The following is an 18,583-nucleotide window of genomic DNA, read 5'->3' as shown; positions in this document are numbered from 1 at the left end:
TTGATGAGAGCCTACGCCCTGAAATTCCTTTAGTCATACCTATGTCAAGCTGTTCAGCCAAACATAGACGGTCCCGCTACGCTTGAGGGCCGAATGCGGTCAAAATTACACGATCCGTAGTCACATATGCTCGGCTGTTTGATGATTCGACGAAAGCCTTTACGCCTGTGATAACAAGCTATCTAGAGCAGAAACCGGAGATGCCATCCTCGTTGAAAGACAATATATGTGTCACAAAATTACCAAGTCTTTGTAGTTCTGGAAATGATTGCCTATTCGGGTGAACGAGTGAAGCAGATCCTAACACCTGATCGGCTCTAAGGGCCTGATGGCTACTCAGAAGCTGTGTGACACAGTCGGTTTAACATAATTAGGGGGGGAAGCATGTACATAGAATCTGGGATATGGCACTCTAGACCGGTGTATGCCGACGTTTATCGGCTGGTGGAGGTGTCCTTGGATACCTAACTGCCTAGACACGGTAACATCCGTTCCATTTGCTGGATGGTGAAGGCGGCTAGCCCTGTATGACTGGTCCAGAGTTGAATCAGGAGCAGTTCATCATCTTGTCTCGAGTCTTGCATCATTGGAAACCAACCAATTGGGGCTGCCGAGGAAATCATTTGCTGGATCAACCACAGACGGTGAACACAGTGGCAAAAGTCAACGACTCCCATCTCGCCGAGTTTCCTTCTTTGGGCACTCAACTGATTCCATTCATTTTGTTTATCCCTCCTTCCACTCATCATTACGGGCTATCGCGTGCGAAGAGCCTCATTGAAAACAAGGTCCAGAATGTCATTACCTAACCCGTGTTTACTCACCATCCTACCAATGTTTATCACTCTGAAGTCATTGGATCCGTGACATAGTATCCTACCATGCAAGCCCGAATGTTATCGTGGGGGTTTCATATATCAACAGCCCATTTTCTTCATCACAACCCTCGATCATTGGCTCTCCACGCGGAATCGGCTCAGTCCGTGGTCACGCTGACAGTCTTCCGTCCCGAACTTAGACTGTTTCGGATGCTGTGTCCCGATGGCTTGAGGCTCTGCTTATCACCTCTGCACAGTGTGAGAGACTTATTGTTGCACTTCTGCTTCATTCTTGGTCTGGCAACAAATGGCACGCTCGGTTAGCACACCACCCCAACCGCTCTGCATGTGTTCACATAAGCTACACCCCTGAAGCTTCTTCTTGGCCCGGCAGTTAGCTCAGAGCCTCGATTTGAGCCTCATAGCCTTGTGGAATAGGTGGAATACGCAGTTGAGCCGCATCGAGGGCATTCACGTTCATGAGCTGGATGCAATGGATGAAGGGTATATATGCAGACATGAGTCCCGGTGAGAATCGGGGTCTTGAAGATCAAGTTCTGTACCCACTACTCTCTCTCCAATCTCATCATACTTGAACTTCCAAGGGAGAAATTGCACGACTCAGACAAGATCCTGAACAATGGACTGCCCTAGCTCCGCCGACTGGCCTAAAGAGCTCACCGGTGACCTGGCATGGACTGGTGCCGACTTTGAATCCAACACTGATGTTTTCACTGACAAGCTCTCAAGCCAAGATATTGAGGAGCTCAACTCTGCCATCAAACACTTCCAAGGTAACACATGTGTCACTCATATGCAGCCCACGTCATCAACTGACACTTGCCCACCAGCCCTGGGCCTTTCCCGTGGCCATGCAGACCCTACCACATTCCCTCTTTCTCAGGGACTCGCCAAACGGCTCCAGAAAGTCACGGACCATGTGTACAACGGCCGAGGATTCCACCGTATCCGTGGCATCAACCCCTCGGCTTATACAGACGAGGAATGTGTGATCCTCTACGCCGGCATCACCAGCTACATTGCTGATCAGCGTGCAAGAAACATTGGTGAGACTTCCTGCTTTAGAGACTGAAAGCAAAAGCTAAACTTTTCCCAAGACCACATCCGTGACCGCTCCCGTGCCCAACTCTCGCAAAAGCTTAGTCCCCTCGAGCTCGCCAAGCCCATGACATTTCACACCGACATCGACGTCGGTGACATGGTCTCTCTCTTCGTCCAAAGCACTCCCCTCGAAGGAGGAGACCAGTATCTCGCCCCCATCGCCTCAATCTACAACGACCTCATGAAGCGAGACCCCGAAGTCTTGCGCATTCTCTCCGAGAATTGGTACTGGGAGCGCGTCCACCGCCCCGGCCCAAATCAAACCATCACCAGGACCTTCAACAGGCCCGTGATTGGGTTCCACAACAACCAGCTTCAGATCAATATGGCTGTTACATTCTTGGGGGCGAATCCCGCCATCCCTTTCTCGCCTGATGCTCCACAGCTTACACCCGAGAGGATTGCTGCTCTTAATCGGGTCCAGGAGGCCGCTACGCGTGTTAACCTTCGGATTGTTCCCGAGGCTGGAGATTTGTTGTTCATCAACAACTTTGCTGTTCTCCATGCACGTGCTGGATTTGTTGACTCGCCGGATGATGTGTGGAACCAGCGGTACATCATGCGCCTGTGGCTACATGACAGCCACAAGGGATGGGAGTCCGCTCCTGTCTTGCAGAGGAAGTTGGACGAGACGTTTGATCTGAGTGCTGCTGAGAAGGCGTACTGGACCAAGGATGAGATGGACAAAGTTGCTCCTGGCATGAGGATCAAGCAGATGGGCATTTCTGCTAACCCGGACCATGACTGAGTTCTGGCGTGGCTGTGCAGCGCGTGCGTGTTGGTGTAACAATGGTGCCGTCTGGGCCAGTGAAAGGTTGACGGTGGATTTTGCTTGTTTGTCGAAGGTTCTTTGCCGGTTCCCAGTGCCGCCTTAACGAAAGACTCGTCTGGTGCAAGCGGAGCTTGAAACTCGTTTTTGCAATGTCTTGGCTCGGAGGAGATAACAACAGGTATACTATAGCTGTGTTTGCTGAAATTGAACGCCCCTTTCTACTTCTTGCCTGAGTCAACCTCATCGTCGATATAAAGTCGTGCTATCCACGCCAACGGCCTTACAGCATCGTTATCGAGCCCCTCTTTGGTCAATCGTCTGAGAGAGTCGAATCGGGTCCTGATGAAACCCGACATTTGTCGAGCATATTGAAGCGCCTCCTCATCCAGGCCGCAGTCGTGGCGCAACTCGGCCACGTGCTTGTCGTTCCAGGTGGCTGCGAATGGTACCATGCCTTTCAAAACAGCTCGATAATGATAAATCAGGATTCTTGCAGAGTATTTCCATTCAGCGATCATTCTCGTGCCAATATTTCGAGCTTTTGACAATGCCTCACCACCCTGATCATCACCATTAGTGAGATTTCTGCAAGGTTTGTAAGATTCGTCCGTACCTCTGGTTCATACCGCCGAATGATGTCTATTTGGCGAGCATGCACTGTCTCCAAACTTTGAAGCAGCACGAATACTGTCAAGTAGACCTCGTACCAGCTTTTACGCTGGTTTTTGGTGAAAATTAGCTTCTTCAACTGCTTTACAAGGACTTCCATCTGTCCGTGCATGTAGGTAATTGCCATGTAATCCATCTGATAGTCAATCATTGATGGTACAGGGTAGCCACCGTTGAGTAGAAAATGTGGATTATGAAAATAAGGCAATTCAAGCACATTGTTTTCAGTCATGATCATTTTCGTTCGAGAGAAAAAGCTGGCTGCGCGGATGTTCATGGCAGTTGCTACAGCAGAGTCCTGTCACCGCCAATATTAGCCGATGATCACAGTTTCCTGAGAAGCTCACTGGAAGGGCTCACCCTGTATTTCAAGCAGTAACGTGTTGCTTCAGCAGTACTCAGTCGAATCATGTCGTCCAAAATACCGTCGAGACTCTCATCCAAGAGTGCTGCCTTGGTGGCTTCAATGTACCTTGCAACAGCAGCCACGCTTGCACCCTCATCGTACTGGAGTTTCAGTTAGTCAGCGATGACAAATAACCGGATCTCTAATGCACTTACACAGGCAAATGGTGTTGATATCATAGGAATGGACTTTTTTGGAGAAATAGACCATGGTTCTTCCATCACATCCCACTCGTAAGGTACGAACTTGCGACACTTAATGGTGACTGTTAATCCTGCTCCAGCGCCCTGTTTCTTGAACGGATATGACAGCGCTACGACTCTCGGACTTATGTCATCACCGGCCCATCTAATAGATATTGGCTCCGAGCGAATTTTTCCGGCCCTGGAATTTCCAGCCCGAAATGCAATGACGTTTTCCAGTGGCTCTCTATAACATGGTAATGAAAAAACTTTAGCGTTGGCAAGAGCTATTAAACATCGCCCGCAAGGCTCGTTTTCATCACACTATCACCGATGTTAGCACGTAACTGCTATCGACTCATAGTGCAACTCACGGCTTCTTTGAAGATCCTACATCGTAAGCATGCACCCATCCTCCTCACAAGCTTGATCTTCTTGCGGTCTTCGTCTGTATTGGGCTTGCGCTTCGCTTTACGTGGCATCGAACTGGAAGCTTGGGCGTCTGGTTCAGTGTGGTTGCAAGGTGTCCCTTGAGGGTCGAGTCTGGGCAGGATGCTCCTAAAAGCTATGGAGCAGTCATAGTATGTCACATTCTCTGTCGTCAACTGGGTTGACTTTGTTGAGATAGTGCGGTATGACTTTGTCCGGGAACGTTTCTTCGATTGTGGCAGGCTTTGTTTGGGTCGGATGACATAAGAACCAACCCCAACCCCAACATCGCTCTGTCTTTCCACTGACGGGTCTTTGGAGAAGGCATTGTGATCCCCGGTTGTTTGGTTGCTATAGTCTCCTGAGTAGCCGCTTGGGAGCGACTGCTGCCTCAAGTATACTTCGGCCCCATCAGTTCCAGAGGCTATGTCAGGGGAGTCAACAAGATGGGTCGATGGCAAAGAGATAGAATTATGGTCGGGTGTCGAAACGAAGTCCCATGATGGAACGCCAAGGCATGACAAACTTTCGATGTTGGCCGACACTGTTGTAGGAACTATCGTTGACACGGGCGTAGTAGTTCGCAGGGGTTCCTCCCAATCGAAATCGATGGACAAAGACTGAGGTGTGAGCGAGGTGATGTTGAGACCCTCGTCGCCACTACTTGCGAGACTTGAAAGGCCTTGAAGGTCCTGATGCAACTCCCAGCGAACCTCTTGATCTGCCTCCCACTGCTCAAAGTCGAACATGGAGTCGAAACATTCTGATGGCGCCAAGCCGGGGTCTGATTCGTTTGTTTCTGGGCCGGCGTGACCCTCTCTGTGGCCGGACATGGTTTTGGAATTTGCGAACAGGTAATGTAAGGATCAGAAGTTGGCAACTGTGGAACGTGACGTACCGGTGGGAGGCTTAAACACAATAAGCAACTGGTACATGTAGTATCTAGAAACACTTCCAGCATCAAGGGCCGAACTGATGTGTGAGAAAAGCTCGCCAATAAAAGCGTCTGGGCGGGGTAGCTCCTTCGCCGGTCGAGCTCTGATTGACTCTGATTGGCCCCCAGAATAAGCACCTGGCATTTGTTGACTTCTGGGTCCCGCGAGGCTCGCACGGTGCAACACTGTATACGAGCCTCAACTCACCAGGACCTCAACCTCAACCCACCTCAACCCACATCATCGACCGGAGCCTCGCCAGTATTACCTATTGTGTCCCCAAGGTTTGTATCTGGTGGAATGGTAATCCTCGACAAGGAATTTCTTCATAAGTGCACACAAAGACAGTTAATTTGTAACAAGATGGGAACCGACCAGTTTATTTTTCTCTTTTTCATGTTTTTCGCTATCATTTGACATTGTTTGCCGCATGGATTTCCCTCCGCTGGGCCACCTGCGTATCGCAAGCCCCGACGATGTTCCTCGCATTAGCGTCGTGGCAACTGCCGCTTTCCGATACTCTCCTCTGTTCGAGTGGGAACGTCCCAATCATGCAAAGTACCCCGAAGACACACTCGAGTCGTACCGCGCCCAATTCCTGGATGCCATCCAGAGCGACGATCATATAGTCTTAGTCCGGGAGGACGCTTACTTGCGCGATGAAAACAACAAGACAGCTGCCATCATACCGGACAACACCGGTTGGACTGCTCCCAAGGCTGGTGAACGGGTCATTGTCGGTGTTATTTCCATTAAACTCGACCCAGGCTCTCGTCATGTTGGTAAATTGAAAATAAATAACGGTAACGTCACTGCTTTTATTGCATTCATTGCCTCTTTAACTCCTCCCATCTCAAAATCCCAACAGGAATTTTCATCTATGGTTACAAATCACTGTGGCCACATCCAAATATCTATATACTTCTATTGAAGCTCAAATTGCATTTATGTGAACCTCATTTTAACCATCACGTCTCCCAGGTTGTTATCTCGCAACTCCACATAGCCTGAATCGAGACTTAAACCAACGCCACTATGACGAGTGGGGCCTTCTCTCTGCTACTGCCAAAAGGAAAAACAGAGTCCACAGACACTCCACCATCAGCATGATAGTCGTTCACCCGGCATACTGGAGACGTGGCCACGGCACTCAGCTGGCAACATGGGCTAGAGACCTCTCAAGAATGGACAGGATCCCTCAGTGTGTCAGCGCTGCGCCCATGTCCCAGTGTCTGTTCATGTCTCTGGGATTCCGGGAGATCGACGCAATTGTGGCTGAAGGAGATAAGGATGACCCTAGAGGAGTCAAAACAATGTTGCTGGAGTTCGGACGCGAATACCGCGGCGAGCCTTACCAACGTCTGATTCTTCGTTGGATTGTCAAGGTTACAAAGGACTCACTGGTGGGGCTGGTGAGGTGGACACAGCGTAGGTTGAATAGGATGCAGGTCCAGGGGAATGAGAAATGGGTTTGGTGATTGTAGTTGTGGGACCAAGGGTAAAAGACCAAACACCAACTGGAAACACTCTTTAGGAGATTTCATGCATCAGAGAGGACATTATCACGCTCTTTCATAACCTCTCAAACCAATCAGACATGACTTCAAGAAAAGGCGTTCTTTTCACTGCCAACTCTTGAATAAACTATTGAATTCATGAATATGATGACTGTCTGGGTACATAATTCTGATATAATTCTATCCTGGCCAGCACCTTGCCCTTGTGGTACGAGCTCCCAAGCCCATCATTCGCATTATAGATATGAGAGGTGAGGAGCAGAGTCACAAGACCCAATCATCACAGATTCATGAACTTGACCCGCAAACTCAGCCAGAATACAAATATCAAAGTCCGTTTCCTGCACAATAGAAGCGTCAACAAGACTGTTTCTCCAAACAAACTAATAAAGAAACAAAGGAAAGGACGGGAAACAGGACTGATAAAAGGCAGATTTTCAAGCACCTCTAATTCTCCGTGGAATGCCCCAGGCTCTTGTGGCAAGTCTCTTGCTTCCATCCACAGTTTCTCATGAATATGAACCACGCCGTCCTTCAGGTAACGCTTGATGAGATAGTGTGGGTCTTTTGGCTTTGGGGTTGGTTTCGACTGAGATGAGACCTTTGTTTCAGAAGTTTTGGGTGTGACACTTTTTGGGGCAAGTGGGCAGCTCAACCAGTCGGCTTTCAGGTCAGGGTTGGTATTCGAGGTAGCCGACTTGGCTCCTTTTTGAATTTGAGTATTTTTATGACTGCTTGTGTGCGCCATCGAAACACTGAGGACCTTTTGATACAATGTAAAAGAAAGAAAGAAGTGATGAACCAAAAGACTGGGGTCCAGAGTCAGAGTAAGATAACAGTGGAAAGATCATTGAATATAAGGTAATGTATTGACCTACCCCTACCTAAACACTATATTCCTACCTCAACGAACCAGACGAAGCCACATTTTCTCGTCTTCTGTGACTCAATTGCAATATCATGTGCCATCTTTCAATGTGTTGATACCTAAAGAAGCTAGGTGCCAATTTGTTGATTCACTGTTCATGATCAAGGTCTGCCGGGGGAGGAAAGCGCTAGGTCGCCGGTCCGGAAACCAACCAATCATCTGATTAGGGCGGATTTCCCAAACCACCAAGGACTGTTCATGCTTACTTCAACATGCAGTGAGATTAAAAAAAATGGTGCATCGTGACGGTCTGAGAATAAAATTCCGAGGAGCCTGGAGGAGTGGGCTCCAAGCACCAGATCTCTCAAAGGTGGCATCGGCCACTGACCCATTGGAACTCCTTCAAACGCAAGACCGCACATTTCACTCTTCAATACTTATAAGGAAACGCCAAATGTTTTGCACGAAATGCATTGCCTACCTACCTACCCAGTTCTCTCCAACTGATACTACTAGTACATATAGTCTTCTTCATATCCGTTGCCATCACCATCTTGCCCATCTTCATAGTCCTGCCCGTACTCCTCATTCTGCCCATATTCATAATTCTCATCATCTTGCTCATCGCCCTTATCCTGCCCGTACTCATCCTCAACTCCATCATCCTCAACTCCATCATCCTCCGCTTCATCATCCTCTGCTTCATCATCCTCTGCTTCATCATCCTCTGCTTCATCATCCTCTGCTTCATCATCCTCTGCTTCATCATCCTCTGCTTCATCATCCTCTGCTTCATCATCCTCTGCTTCATCATCCTCTGCTTCATCATCCTCCGCTTCATCATCCTCCGCTTCATCATCCTCCGCTTCATCATCCTGTTCATTATCGTCGTCCTGCTCATTATCATCGTCCTGCTCATCATCGTCGTCCTGCTCATTATCGTCGTCCAGCTCATTGTCATCGTCCTGCAAGGCATCGCTATCTTGGTTCAGACTTCGGTCATCACTATCTCCAGCGGGTTCATCTCCACTGTCATTGTGATACCCGTATCCATCCTCATCGTCATCTCCATCCCCGTTTCCATCCTTGCTATTAGCCGTTCCGGTGTGGTTAGAGCCGCCTCCAGAGCTCTGCCCGCTGACACTCTGGGCGTCATTGTCATCATCGTCACCATCACCACTGACTTGGCTCTGTGTGTCATCTCCCCATTCGTTTTCTTCACCATTGCCATCCGCATCACTCCCATTGTTCTGCTCCTCGTCGCTATCTTGATTTCCCCATCCATTGTGGCTCTGGTTGTCATCATCATCCCCAGAAACACTCGACCTCTGAGAATCGTCTTCATTTTCGTCCCCATCGTCATCGTTGGAGCCACCTTCATCATCCGACTTTCGGTGCCCATCATCACTTGAGGCATAGCCTTTGAAACTTCCTTCCTCGCCTGCCATGTTTCCCTCGTTATCACTCTCTCCATCTCCTCCCGATTCGATATTACCTTCGCTGTCACCCTCACTGTCACTACCGTCGTCGCTTTCGTGGTGGTTATCATTGTCGTCGCTGTCGTGCTCCCCCTGTTGGGACCCATCGACGCTTTGGGTGTCGAAGCCCGCTTGGCTCCCATTGTCAACCTCTTCATCGTTGTCTGAGTCGTTTGCGTTATGTTCTCCGCTATTGCTGTCGGTGTCATTCCCACGTCCGTTATCGCTATCAGTGTCGTTGCCGCTGAGTTGATCGTTTTCACCATTCGAATTATAACCATCATGCTGCTCAACATCACTATCTTGAGCTCCTTGTACAGAGTGTTGATCGTTGTTATCACTATCAGTGTCTCCCTCTCCTTGTTGAGCAGCTTCAATTTGGTGGTTGTGCGAAGACTGATCAATGTTTATGGTGGTTGAACTGTTGTTTGTGATGTTATGGTAAATGACTGCACCAGCTATTACCGCAGCACCAGTTACCGCAGCTCCAGCTAGAACGGCAGAACCGGATGACTTGTCAGCTTTTGTCGGTTCACTGATCCTCTGATCCACGGTAGAGGAGCTGTCAGGGACTGATCGCTGAGGCGTGGCCGGAGGCTCGCCGGTGGTCAATACTTCGTTGCTGGTAGAAAGGGTCTCCTTGGTGGAAGCCTCATAACTGGTTGACGTGACAGTGTTGTCTTGGGTTTTGACAGTGGTGGATCTTGTATCTTCGCTCTTGCTGGCGGTGGATGTTGCGGCTTTTTCTTCAGATGAAGCCTCCTTGGCATGGCAAGATCCGTTCTCGGTGGAAGACTCTTGAGACTTTGAATTCTCCTCGGCTTGGTCTTTGGTGATTGAAAATAGCTGCGTATCTGATGGTCCATCCGCAGTCGAAGCTTTGTTGGCGGCTGCATCGTCGTCATCGACAGCATTCTTCTTAGTGGTGTCCAGATTGTCGGCCTTGGAGGATTGCTCCTCATTAGAACCCTTTGAGGCATTGGTTGGGTCCTCAGGGTCTTTGGGATCTGCTGATTGTTCCTTTCTCTTGGCGTTCGGATTTGAAAAATCAGAGTCACCATCCTCCTTAAAGCCATCTGGGTCGTCATTGTCGCCAGTTGATCCCTTTTTAACGTCTGACAATTTTTTATGGCCTGATGACTCACTGGTGGACTTCTCCTCACTCTCAGTCTTATCTTCACTCTCATCCCCACTCTCATCCTCAGTCTCTTCCCCACTCTCATCCTCACTCTCATCCTCGCTCTCATCCTCATCATCAAACTCAGTCTCCTCTTCAGTCTCATCTTCCGTATCCTCTTCAGTCTCATCTTCCGTATCCTCTTCAGTCTCCTCCTCGGTCTTCTTCTCCGTCTTCTCCCCAGCCTTAGTAGTGGTAGTCTTTGTCTTTGTTGTCTTGCTCTTCATCTCTTGCCTCTTGGAGACACTTCGAGACTCTGACTTCGTAGACGCCATACTCTTTTTGACTTTCTCCTTTCCTTTCGACTCCTTGATAGACTTGTCGCCGCTTGTCTTTGGAGGCTTAGCCGTCTTGCTGTCTTTCTTGATCCCTTGCTTGACCTTGCTTTTGACCTCTTTCTTCACCCCATGGGTAGCCTTCTTTTTAGCATCGCTCTTTACAGTCTTGTTATCCTTGCCTCCATCTTGCTTGGACTTGGGCTCGTGGAGACCGGCGGAGCCTTCCGCAACTGCGGCTACAACGTCCTTCAACTTATTCAGCCCAGAGCCCACCAGAGACTTCCCGTCCCCGCCCCCGCTCCGCTTGTTCGCACCACGCGTCTTCGTCTCAGCACTAGAAATTTCCTTCTTGGCCTTGGTAGACTCGCTTGTGTCTTTGGAACTCGTGGATGTTTTATTGGCAGAGGCGGTGAGGGTGGAGGATGTCTTGGTCTGTTCTGTCTTCACCTTTGTCTCTTTAGACTTGGTGTCACTGTTCTTCTTGACTGCCCCTGAAGACTCCTTGACTTGCGATGGCTTAGCAGCGACAGGCGGAACTCTTTGTTTGGTCTTATCTTTGTCCTCTTTGGGGGCACTCCGGGTTTGTTCTTTTGAGCTGATGGTCTGTTTTGCAGCAGCGAAAATACCTGACGCAGCTGTCTGCACTGCTTGTGATCCGGGGATAGATGGTTGAGCCGGTGCTTTGGTTGGCAAGGGCATCGTTGCCTTTGTGGAGGTAAGACCACCAATGGCTTGACCAACTGTCTGTCGGAGAGATGTTGTCTTGGCTCCCTGCGCCGCTGGCATTTTTTGACCAGGGCCCTGGCGTCCATCCAAGCCGACAACCCCTCTCGTCTGGACCATAGAAGCACTTGTCTGAACTGTGGATGTTGTAGTTGACAAGAGACTGTCGATAAATTGTCGTGACACGGATGGGCCGCCGGTGGGGGCATGTGATGTCTGAGGAATGGACATTAAGATCTTCTGCAGAGGACCAGAGGACTTGTCTGGGAATTGGAACGTGGAAATATCCTCATCGGATGCGACAACAGTGCCCTTGGGCAATAGCTTCTCTAAAGGCAGAAATTCGCTAGCTTGCCCCTGTATTCCTGCGGTACGTTTGTAGGCCTTCAGAGGTGGTATGTGGCTGTTGTCTTGAAACGGGATAGGGTCGTGGCGGCTCCAGTTCTTTGCAAGATAACGTTGACTTGACGAAGATGTTGACTGTTGCGTCTGTGTGATGGTTGTCCGTGCGGCTGCTGTTGCTGAGGCTGCCTGTGAAAGGTTATGTCAGTTACGACTGAGCTGTCAGAGCAGACCTCTGTCAAACTTGTATTTCTTACCTGTGTAAGGTTGGCCATGTCCTTTCCAGGAGGTTTGGCTTGTCCCAGGGATATCTTGCCAGCGAGACTTGCCCCGGTGTTGACAACGTTTCCAGCCGCGGCTTTAGTATCCAGGCCAGGAGTTGGCTGGGATATGGGCATCATCAAGTCTTGCCAGTTGGTAATCGACGAGGGGATATGGCGCTCCTCTGTGATCTTCGCGGTTGGTATGACAGATGATGCAGCAGAACTGTGAGCCCCAGAGTTTACCAAGCCCTCTGACTTCAAGCCGGTTTCTGCCTTTAGCTTTGTATCCGACGTACCGTTACGAGGCTTCGACTGGACGGAGCCCGTAGTGCTGACAGTCTTTGAACTGATGCTTGTTGAAGTTGCTTCTTTGCTGGATGCCTTGCTCAGAGAAACTGTATTGGGAGAGCGAGGTCCTAAATCATTCTGAAGGTTCGCAGCGACCTTTGGCGTTGGCACTGGCGGAATGTCTGAGGAGGTGGACTTGGGACCGCGATTCGTGTCTTGAGGTTTCGCCTTGGTTGTCGACGTTGCGGTTTTCTTCTGTTTTCCATCTTCGATTTGTTTCCTTTTGACCGTGACTTGTTTTATCGTCGAAGTCACGGTAGATTGTTGAAACTCTGTTTGCAAAACGGTTGAATTGAGAGTGATGATTTGACCAGCGTACGGGGTCCCCGAATGGGTAGCTATTTCAGCATCTCTCGTGACTGTTGCCCTGACGATAGGTAGCCGATCATCCAAAGGGTACAACGCATCGACGTAAAATGGCTTCCGTTGGCTCTTCATCCAGTTCCAACCATGTTGAAGCCATGGCGACTGTGCCAAGTCGATTGACACAGGTGGGGCAATGAGGTGACTGGGCGTGGGCACCGGTTGAGACCCTCGGTTGAGACGATGATGACCAGCTTGGAATGCCTGTGAAGGTAACTCTGGTGCCTTGATTGGCAGGGGCGCTGACGTTGCTGGCGTTGAAGAAGGGATGTAGTTGAATCCGTCTGGGACTGCGGCTACGAGACAGGCAATGCAGAGCTTCTTGGTGTCAAGGTAGGTAATCTTGGGCTCGGGATCGGAAGAGAAAAAGCCAAGACGACTCGGGTAGCGGTGGTCCTCCTCGGCACGGTACTTGGGAAAGTGCCGGCAGCTAAGCTCTGGACCACTCAACTGAGACTCCAGGTACTCTGCCGAGCCGGGTACTGCTTTCAGAGGGCCGTTGATTGCCATTGTGCTTAGTTGTACGAATAAGAGAGTATTTGAGATGTTTGGACAAAATGAGCTTTGATGTCGATGACGAGAAGGTTTGTCAGGTTTAAAAAGACTTATCCCTGGGTCGACAGTATCTAGATAGATCAAAGAAAGGGAGATTGCATCTGATCCTAAGCGCCGAAAAACACCATGCTAACCTACTGAGTGGCCAGAGGCGAACACTAATTCAGGAGTTCAATGATCATCCTCAGCCTGATAAAGCACATCTTGGAATACCGGGTGCTAGACCCCAACATGTGAAACAATGGCCCCCAGGCTGGAACCGTTGTGGCTGCACAGCCCCAGCATTATTATAATTAGTTCACCTCCACGTGCAGATGTGGTCCGCGGAGATGCCTCATAAAGATAGGTACATCGTGTTCAAGTACACGGCGTCTGCACTGTCTCATAGGTCGCCTTGCTGTAGTGGTGTACAACAAATGGCCACATGCATTTTCAGTGGGGGTCAGTTGCTACACCGGCCAGCAAAAAGCATCCGGGCCGGTAAAATGTCTGAAATCGGAACAAACACTGCAGTCACCACTGCATGTTCTCCGCTCATTATGCGCTTTGCTTTGCCGTAGAGCCTCACATGGAAGTTCTGTCAGTTCGCTGTCATCTCTAGAATTGACCCAAAGCCGTGGGAAGAGGGTACCCAGAAGATTCCCAGGAAAGAATTCCTTCAATTGTCCCTATTCTTCATCTCACCAAAGCTAGGCTGTGTTTGAAATCAAAAGCCCTTCTCAGACATTGTTACCTAGGTACTTTACTTAGGCAGGTAGCCAACTCTTCGAAACGATGGAAGCCCCAATGCATCTCACAGTGGGCTCCACTCGAACAATTTCAACACCACCAACACCATCGACAACAACAATGTTCTCAGCATCTCCTGCTTTTACCCCGACATTGAGTCCACCAATGAGTCCCCCAATGAGCCCACCAATGACCCCATACTCGCCTCCACTCTCCTCACCAGCATCACCTTTCGGCGTGAGAGCCAGCTTGTGCAGAACCGTGTCCACCATCTTCAAACCCGACATGAAATTCTCGGAGAAAGAAGTGGCCCGGGCCAAAGCTCTCATGTCGGAGCACTGCAATAACAAGAGTCGAAAGTCCAAAGGAGAATTCACCTACAAAGACGCCAATGCGGTTCTCGCAAGTATCGCCGAGGGAAAAGCTCCTGATGCAACTCCGGCCCTTGTCTATGCCTTGCAGACCGACTTCGAAGCCAATGCTTCCATCAAGCGACGGAAGAGTACCAACCTCTTCAAGGTCATGACCGGCCGAGATCAAGAAGATATTCGCAGTGATGTTCTTGAGAGAGCCGTGCAGAATTGCTCATACGAGATCGTCTATGCACTCGCCCTGAAGGCGGACCAAGACGCGTTCGACAGAGCACTTCCGTTTGCCATCACCCAGAATGATACGGCCAAAGTGTCTGTCTTGATATCCGGTGGTGCGAATGCTGAGCCCCTGCATGAGCAGTTTTTGCATGTTGTGGACAACGGTCCGAATGACATGCTTCCCCTCCTGCTGGGAAGGCTTAAAGGAGCGTGCGGAGACTGCCGGCACAAGGGGTTGGTGAGGGCTTCAGCATCAGGCAACTACATGAAGGTTCAGAATTTGCTGGACGCACAGGCGGACCCGAAATTTGAGAATGCAGCTGCACTCAAAGCCGCGATATTGGGTCACTACGAAGATATTGCTGTCGCCATTGCGTCTACACCCGAGATGGCATCTATCCCCCTTATCTTGGACGCCATGGTGGGAGAAGCATTCACCGCTGGTCTAGACCGGGCCCTGATTGCTTGTCTACAGTCAGGGGCAAAAGGTCCTGTGAGAGATGAAGTCTTGCTTGAAGCTGTCAAACAGAGGCGGTCGGTTGAGCTCATCCAGTCGCTTGTTCAGCATGGCTCATCAATCGAGCATAAGAACGGGGCGGTGATACATGCCGCCATTCAGAGCCGCTCTGTGCCGATGCTCAAAGCCGTGCTGTATGGAGGGCCGTCAAAGCTCACCATCTCTACAACAATCGACTCGCTAGCTTCGGTTAGGTCGATTTCAATCATTCACGATATGGCCAGCCTTTTGCTTCCTGCTGGGTTGGAGGGAGAGCCAGTCAACAGATTGCTCGCCATATCGCTCCACGGGGATTCTCTTGAGGGCGACGCTACGTCACGGTCTTCATTGGTGCAATTCTTGGTACAAAGAGCCAATGCAGATGTCAACTTCAACGGAGGCCAGCCGCTTGTGCTCGCTTCGACAAAGGGGTGGCTGGAAATTCTCTCCGTCCTGTTGTCTGGTCCAGTCACTCTACAGTCACTGCAGGCTGCTGTCGCTGCGTCTATTGGCCTTGCGGATAGTGAGGTACGCCTTGGGATTGTCAAACGACTACTGCATGCAGCTGGCTACAATCGCCAACCTCTTGAGCAGTCGGTGTTCCAAGTTGCTTGTAGAAGCCTGGATCTGTCACTCCTCAACCTTCTACCCCATGCCAGTCAGTCACCAGAAGAAGTCTTGGCTGGATTCCGCGCTGCTCTAGCAAATCCTAAATGGCAAATGCCGGCTGGTCTCTCGACAATCCGCGCACTACTTCATCTTGGTGTTTCAGGGAGCGATGTCAGACAAGCCTTCTGTCATGCCGCCAAAAGCTACGAGCGGGATGCTTTCGAGCTCTTCGCTGCCTATGTCGACATTCGCACAGTCATTGATGCCTTTCAGGGTGTCATCCAGACTTCCAAGGACTGGCTCGCTCCGGACGACAAATATCTTTGGCTTGTCCATGATCTGCTCACGTGGGGTGGCCGAGGGAGAGAGCAAGCCAACCACGCCTTTCTTATTGCCATTGAGGCATATCTGATGCACCGTTGTTCAGAGGCTATGGTTGAGACTATGCTCAGTGTTGGACACGCCAATGTCAACTTTCAGTCTGGAGAGGCTCTGAAGCTGGCAGTTAGGGCTGGAAATACTGAAGTCTTGAGGATGCTTCTTGGCCGTGGGGCAACAGTGGACTCGATTGAGGGTGCTTTCTTCGAAGTCATGGTTACCTCACTGACTGAAGAGACAGCACTTTTGTTCATCGACATTGTCACATCATCTGATGGTTCTAATGTTGTTCAGACGTTCAGAAAGACGATACCCCAACTCCGCACGCCAGTCAGGGAGTGTCTGGCGGCCCATCCTGGTTCCATCAAACTTGTGAAGCGCTTGATTAAGTTGGGCGTCAAATTCGACATGACAGAACCAACCGCCCTATATGGCAGCGACTATGGTCCTGAGCCTTGTACCGCTCTTCTCTGGAGTTTACTGCCTCGACCACCAGGATGTCGCCCAATTGAGCCAGGTGTCATCCTAGCATTGATTGAAGCCAAAGGTAGGCTGACGTGCCCCAATACTTTCTTCTGAGTATGTGGCTAATAACGGTCGTACAGTAGCCGATGTGAACTTTGTGGCACCGGTTTCGAAGGCCACAGCGCTCATTCTTGCCGCCGCCTTTGGGCATGCTGAAGTTGTCAATCACCTGATTAAAGCCGGGGCAAACACCCGAATACGGGACAGCTTGGACAGTTCCGCTTTGTTCTATGCATCCCGCGAAGGTCACCTTGACATTGTCAAGGCTCTGCTGAAGATGCCATACAGGCCCAACGATGGTAGCCTTCACGAAGCTGCAAGGAACCTCCACAGCAAGGTTTGCCGTGCCCTGATAGCGACCAAGAACTTCTCTGTCAACTTTGCGTCTTTTCTTCACGGGGTTCGAACCCCCTTACATGAAATGGCATGCTGCTGTGATGGGAGTGGCAGTCAGGTGGACATGGAGGACACTCTTCTTGAACTCAAGAAAGGTGGTTTGGACCTTTTCCAATTTTGGAAGACACCGAAATGGAAGAATGCCCTAATATTGGCTCTGGAAAATCCGCGACCGTTCGCAGTGATCAAAGCTCTTCTTGACATGGTCTGGGACGACATCAACAACGACAACAACGTATATACCCTGCAGGAGCCAAGTCCGAAAACGGGAAGCATGATCACTTGTCATTACTCACCAACTATGTATCTCAAATTCCTCCATCCATCAAATTCGGAGAAGGAAGCTGAGCTTAACTACGCCCTTGAGCAAATGCTGAGAGATAAAGGGGCTGAGGATAGATACTGGTCTGACGTCGCTGCTGATCAGCCGCTCGGCGCAATCGGCTACCCTGAGGCACTTGCAAAAGAGATCAAACGCCTTGAGAAGATCCAGCGGGACCATGATGACCAGCTCCGTCGGGATAAAGAAGCACAATTCCAGAAGATTTTCATTGAGCAAACCCGCCACGAGCAGCGCCTGGTTCAAGAAGGACAAGCTACGGTTCACAAGGTTCAGAATAGCAACATCCTTCATGAGAGCAAGTTGCATCAAGACGCAGAAGTCACACTCCAGCAACTCCAAACATTGGAAGAAAAGAACCACATTGCTCACCGGGGCCGCGTGCTCGCCAACCAAGACAAAGCCGGACTTCTCGCGGTAGACAACAATGGTCTCGCTCAGAAGCATCACATCAACGAGCGCCACCAGCAGGTGATGGACAATCAGAAAGTCCACCTCGCACAGATGCTGGACTATCAGGCTTACCGCAAGACCCAAATGATGGATCAGCAAAAGCTCCACCAGACACAGATGACAGACCACCACAAGCTTGTCACTCAGGAGAGAGCCGACTACCAGAAATTCATCACCCAGCAGAGAACAGACTGGCAAAAGGTTCAGGCCGCACAAGCGATCGACCAGCAGAAACTGGCGGCCATGCAGGGAGTCGACCAGCAGAAACTCCTCACTCACAAAACCATGGAAAAGCAAAAGCTCAAGGCCACCGAGGCAGTCGATAAGCACAAGGTTCACCAGCTCCACAAGATGAACAAGGAAACCCGCGACAATGTCAAGAAGACAGGCGAGCAGCAAGTCACGCTCAAGAAGTCGATGGCCAAGCTCGATGTGAAGGCGGACCAGCGAAAGTTGGACTTCCAGCGCAACACAGACCAGAACAAGCTGAACTTCGCACATGCCAGCAATCAGCAAAAGGTGGACTATCAATGGGATACCCATGACGAGGAATTGAATTTCGAGCAGAACAAGGCAGGGATGAGGCTATTGGAACAGGAGATGTCAAAGCGGATTGGTGGACCAGCGGCTCCGGGGCAAAGGAAGGTTGTGAAGGGAAAGCAGCAAGGACCGAGGGGATTCATTGAACAGTAGTGATGACGCACACATGGTTTTGCCATTTTTCCATTTTTTGTTTAGTGAGTCTTTAGATTGACAGTCTATTCTAATGTTTTCCTACCTATGTAAGTATGTTTTGCTGAATGAAAAGGAGCCAACATTGTG

At 50.1% G+C, this 18,583-nt stretch overlaps 5 protein-coding genes across 5 annotated transcripts; 3 read left to right on the top strand and 2 right to left on the bottom strand.

The window, feature by feature from the left end:
* Nucleotides 1–1,232: 1,232 nt before the first annotated feature.
* On the top strand, nucleotides 1,233–2,688 carry QC763_204550 (uncharacterized protein; the record flags this gene model as incomplete). Its single annotated transcript, XM_062909493.1, has 3 exons — nucleotides 1,233–1,612; nucleotides 1,670–1,885; nucleotides 1,937–2,688. The coding sequence occupies exons 1-3, from the start codon at nucleotides 1,459–1,461 to the stop codon at nucleotides 2,686–2,688; spliced, it is 1,122 nt and encodes a 373-aa protein (XP_062768285.1). The 5' UTR covers nucleotides 1,233–1,458.
* On the bottom strand, nucleotides 1,317–5,374 carry QC763_204545 (uncharacterized protein). Its single transcript, XM_062909492.1, is given in 6 exon segments — nucleotides 1,317–2,711; nucleotides 2,722–3,272; nucleotides 3,326–3,679; nucleotides 3,742–3,888; nucleotides 3,943–4,293; nucleotides 4,344–5,374. 5 exon segments carry the CDS (start codon nucleotides 5,229–5,231, stop codon nucleotides 2,931–2,933), a joined length of 2,082 nt encoding a protein of 693 aa, XP_062768284.1. The 5' UTR covers nucleotides 5,232–5,374; the 3' UTR covers nucleotides 1,317–2,711; nucleotides 2,722–2,930.
* Nucleotides 5,375–5,577: 203 nt separating this feature from the next.
* Nucleotides 5,578–7,007, top strand: QC763_204540 (uncharacterized protein). Its single transcript, XM_062909491.1, has 2 exons — nucleotides 5,578–6,136; nucleotides 6,315–7,007. The coding sequence occupies exons 1-2, from the start codon at nucleotides 5,764–5,766 to the stop codon at nucleotides 6,809–6,811; spliced, it is 870 nt and encodes a 289-aa protein (XP_062768283.1). The 5' UTR covers nucleotides 5,578–5,763; the 3' UTR covers nucleotides 6,812–7,007.
* Nucleotides 7,008–8,230: 1,223 nt separating this feature from the next.
* Nucleotides 8,231–13,372, bottom strand: QC763_204530 (uncharacterized protein; the record flags this gene model as incomplete). The annotated part of the gene is made up of 2 exons (XM_062909490.1): nucleotides 11,974–13,372; nucleotides 8,231–11,905 (listed from the first exon to the last, which is right to left on the bottom strand). Exons 1-2 carry the CDS (start codon nucleotides 13,198–13,200, stop codon nucleotides 8,231–8,233), a joined length of 4,902 nt encoding a protein of 1,633 aa, XP_062768282.1. The 5' UTR covers nucleotides 13,201–13,372.
* A 647-nt stretch (nucleotides 13,373–14,019) lies between these two features.
* On the top strand, nucleotides 14,020–18,454 carry QC763_204520 (uncharacterized protein; the record flags this gene model as incomplete). The annotated part of the gene is made up of 3 exons (XM_062909489.1): nucleotides 14,020–16,594; nucleotides 16,653–17,962; nucleotides 18,011–18,454. The coding sequence occupies 3 exons, from the start codon at nucleotides 14,020–14,022 to the stop codon at nucleotides 18,452–18,454; spliced, it is 4,329 nt and encodes a 1,442-aa protein (XP_062768281.1).
* Between the last annotated feature and the right edge of the window lie 129 nt (nucleotides 18,455–18,583).

Source organism: Podospora pseudopauciseta (genome assembly GCF_035222475.1).
Source record: "Podospora pseudopauciseta strain CBS 411.78 chromosome 2 map unlocalized CBS411.78m_2, whole genome shotgun sequence".
Classification (NCBI taxonomy): domain Eukaryota; kingdom Fungi; phylum Ascomycota; class Sordariomycetes; order Sordariales; family Podosporaceae; genus Podospora; species Podospora pseudopauciseta.
Note: the sequence above shows the minus strand (reverse complement) of the source record. Positions and strands in the feature narration are given on the sequence as shown.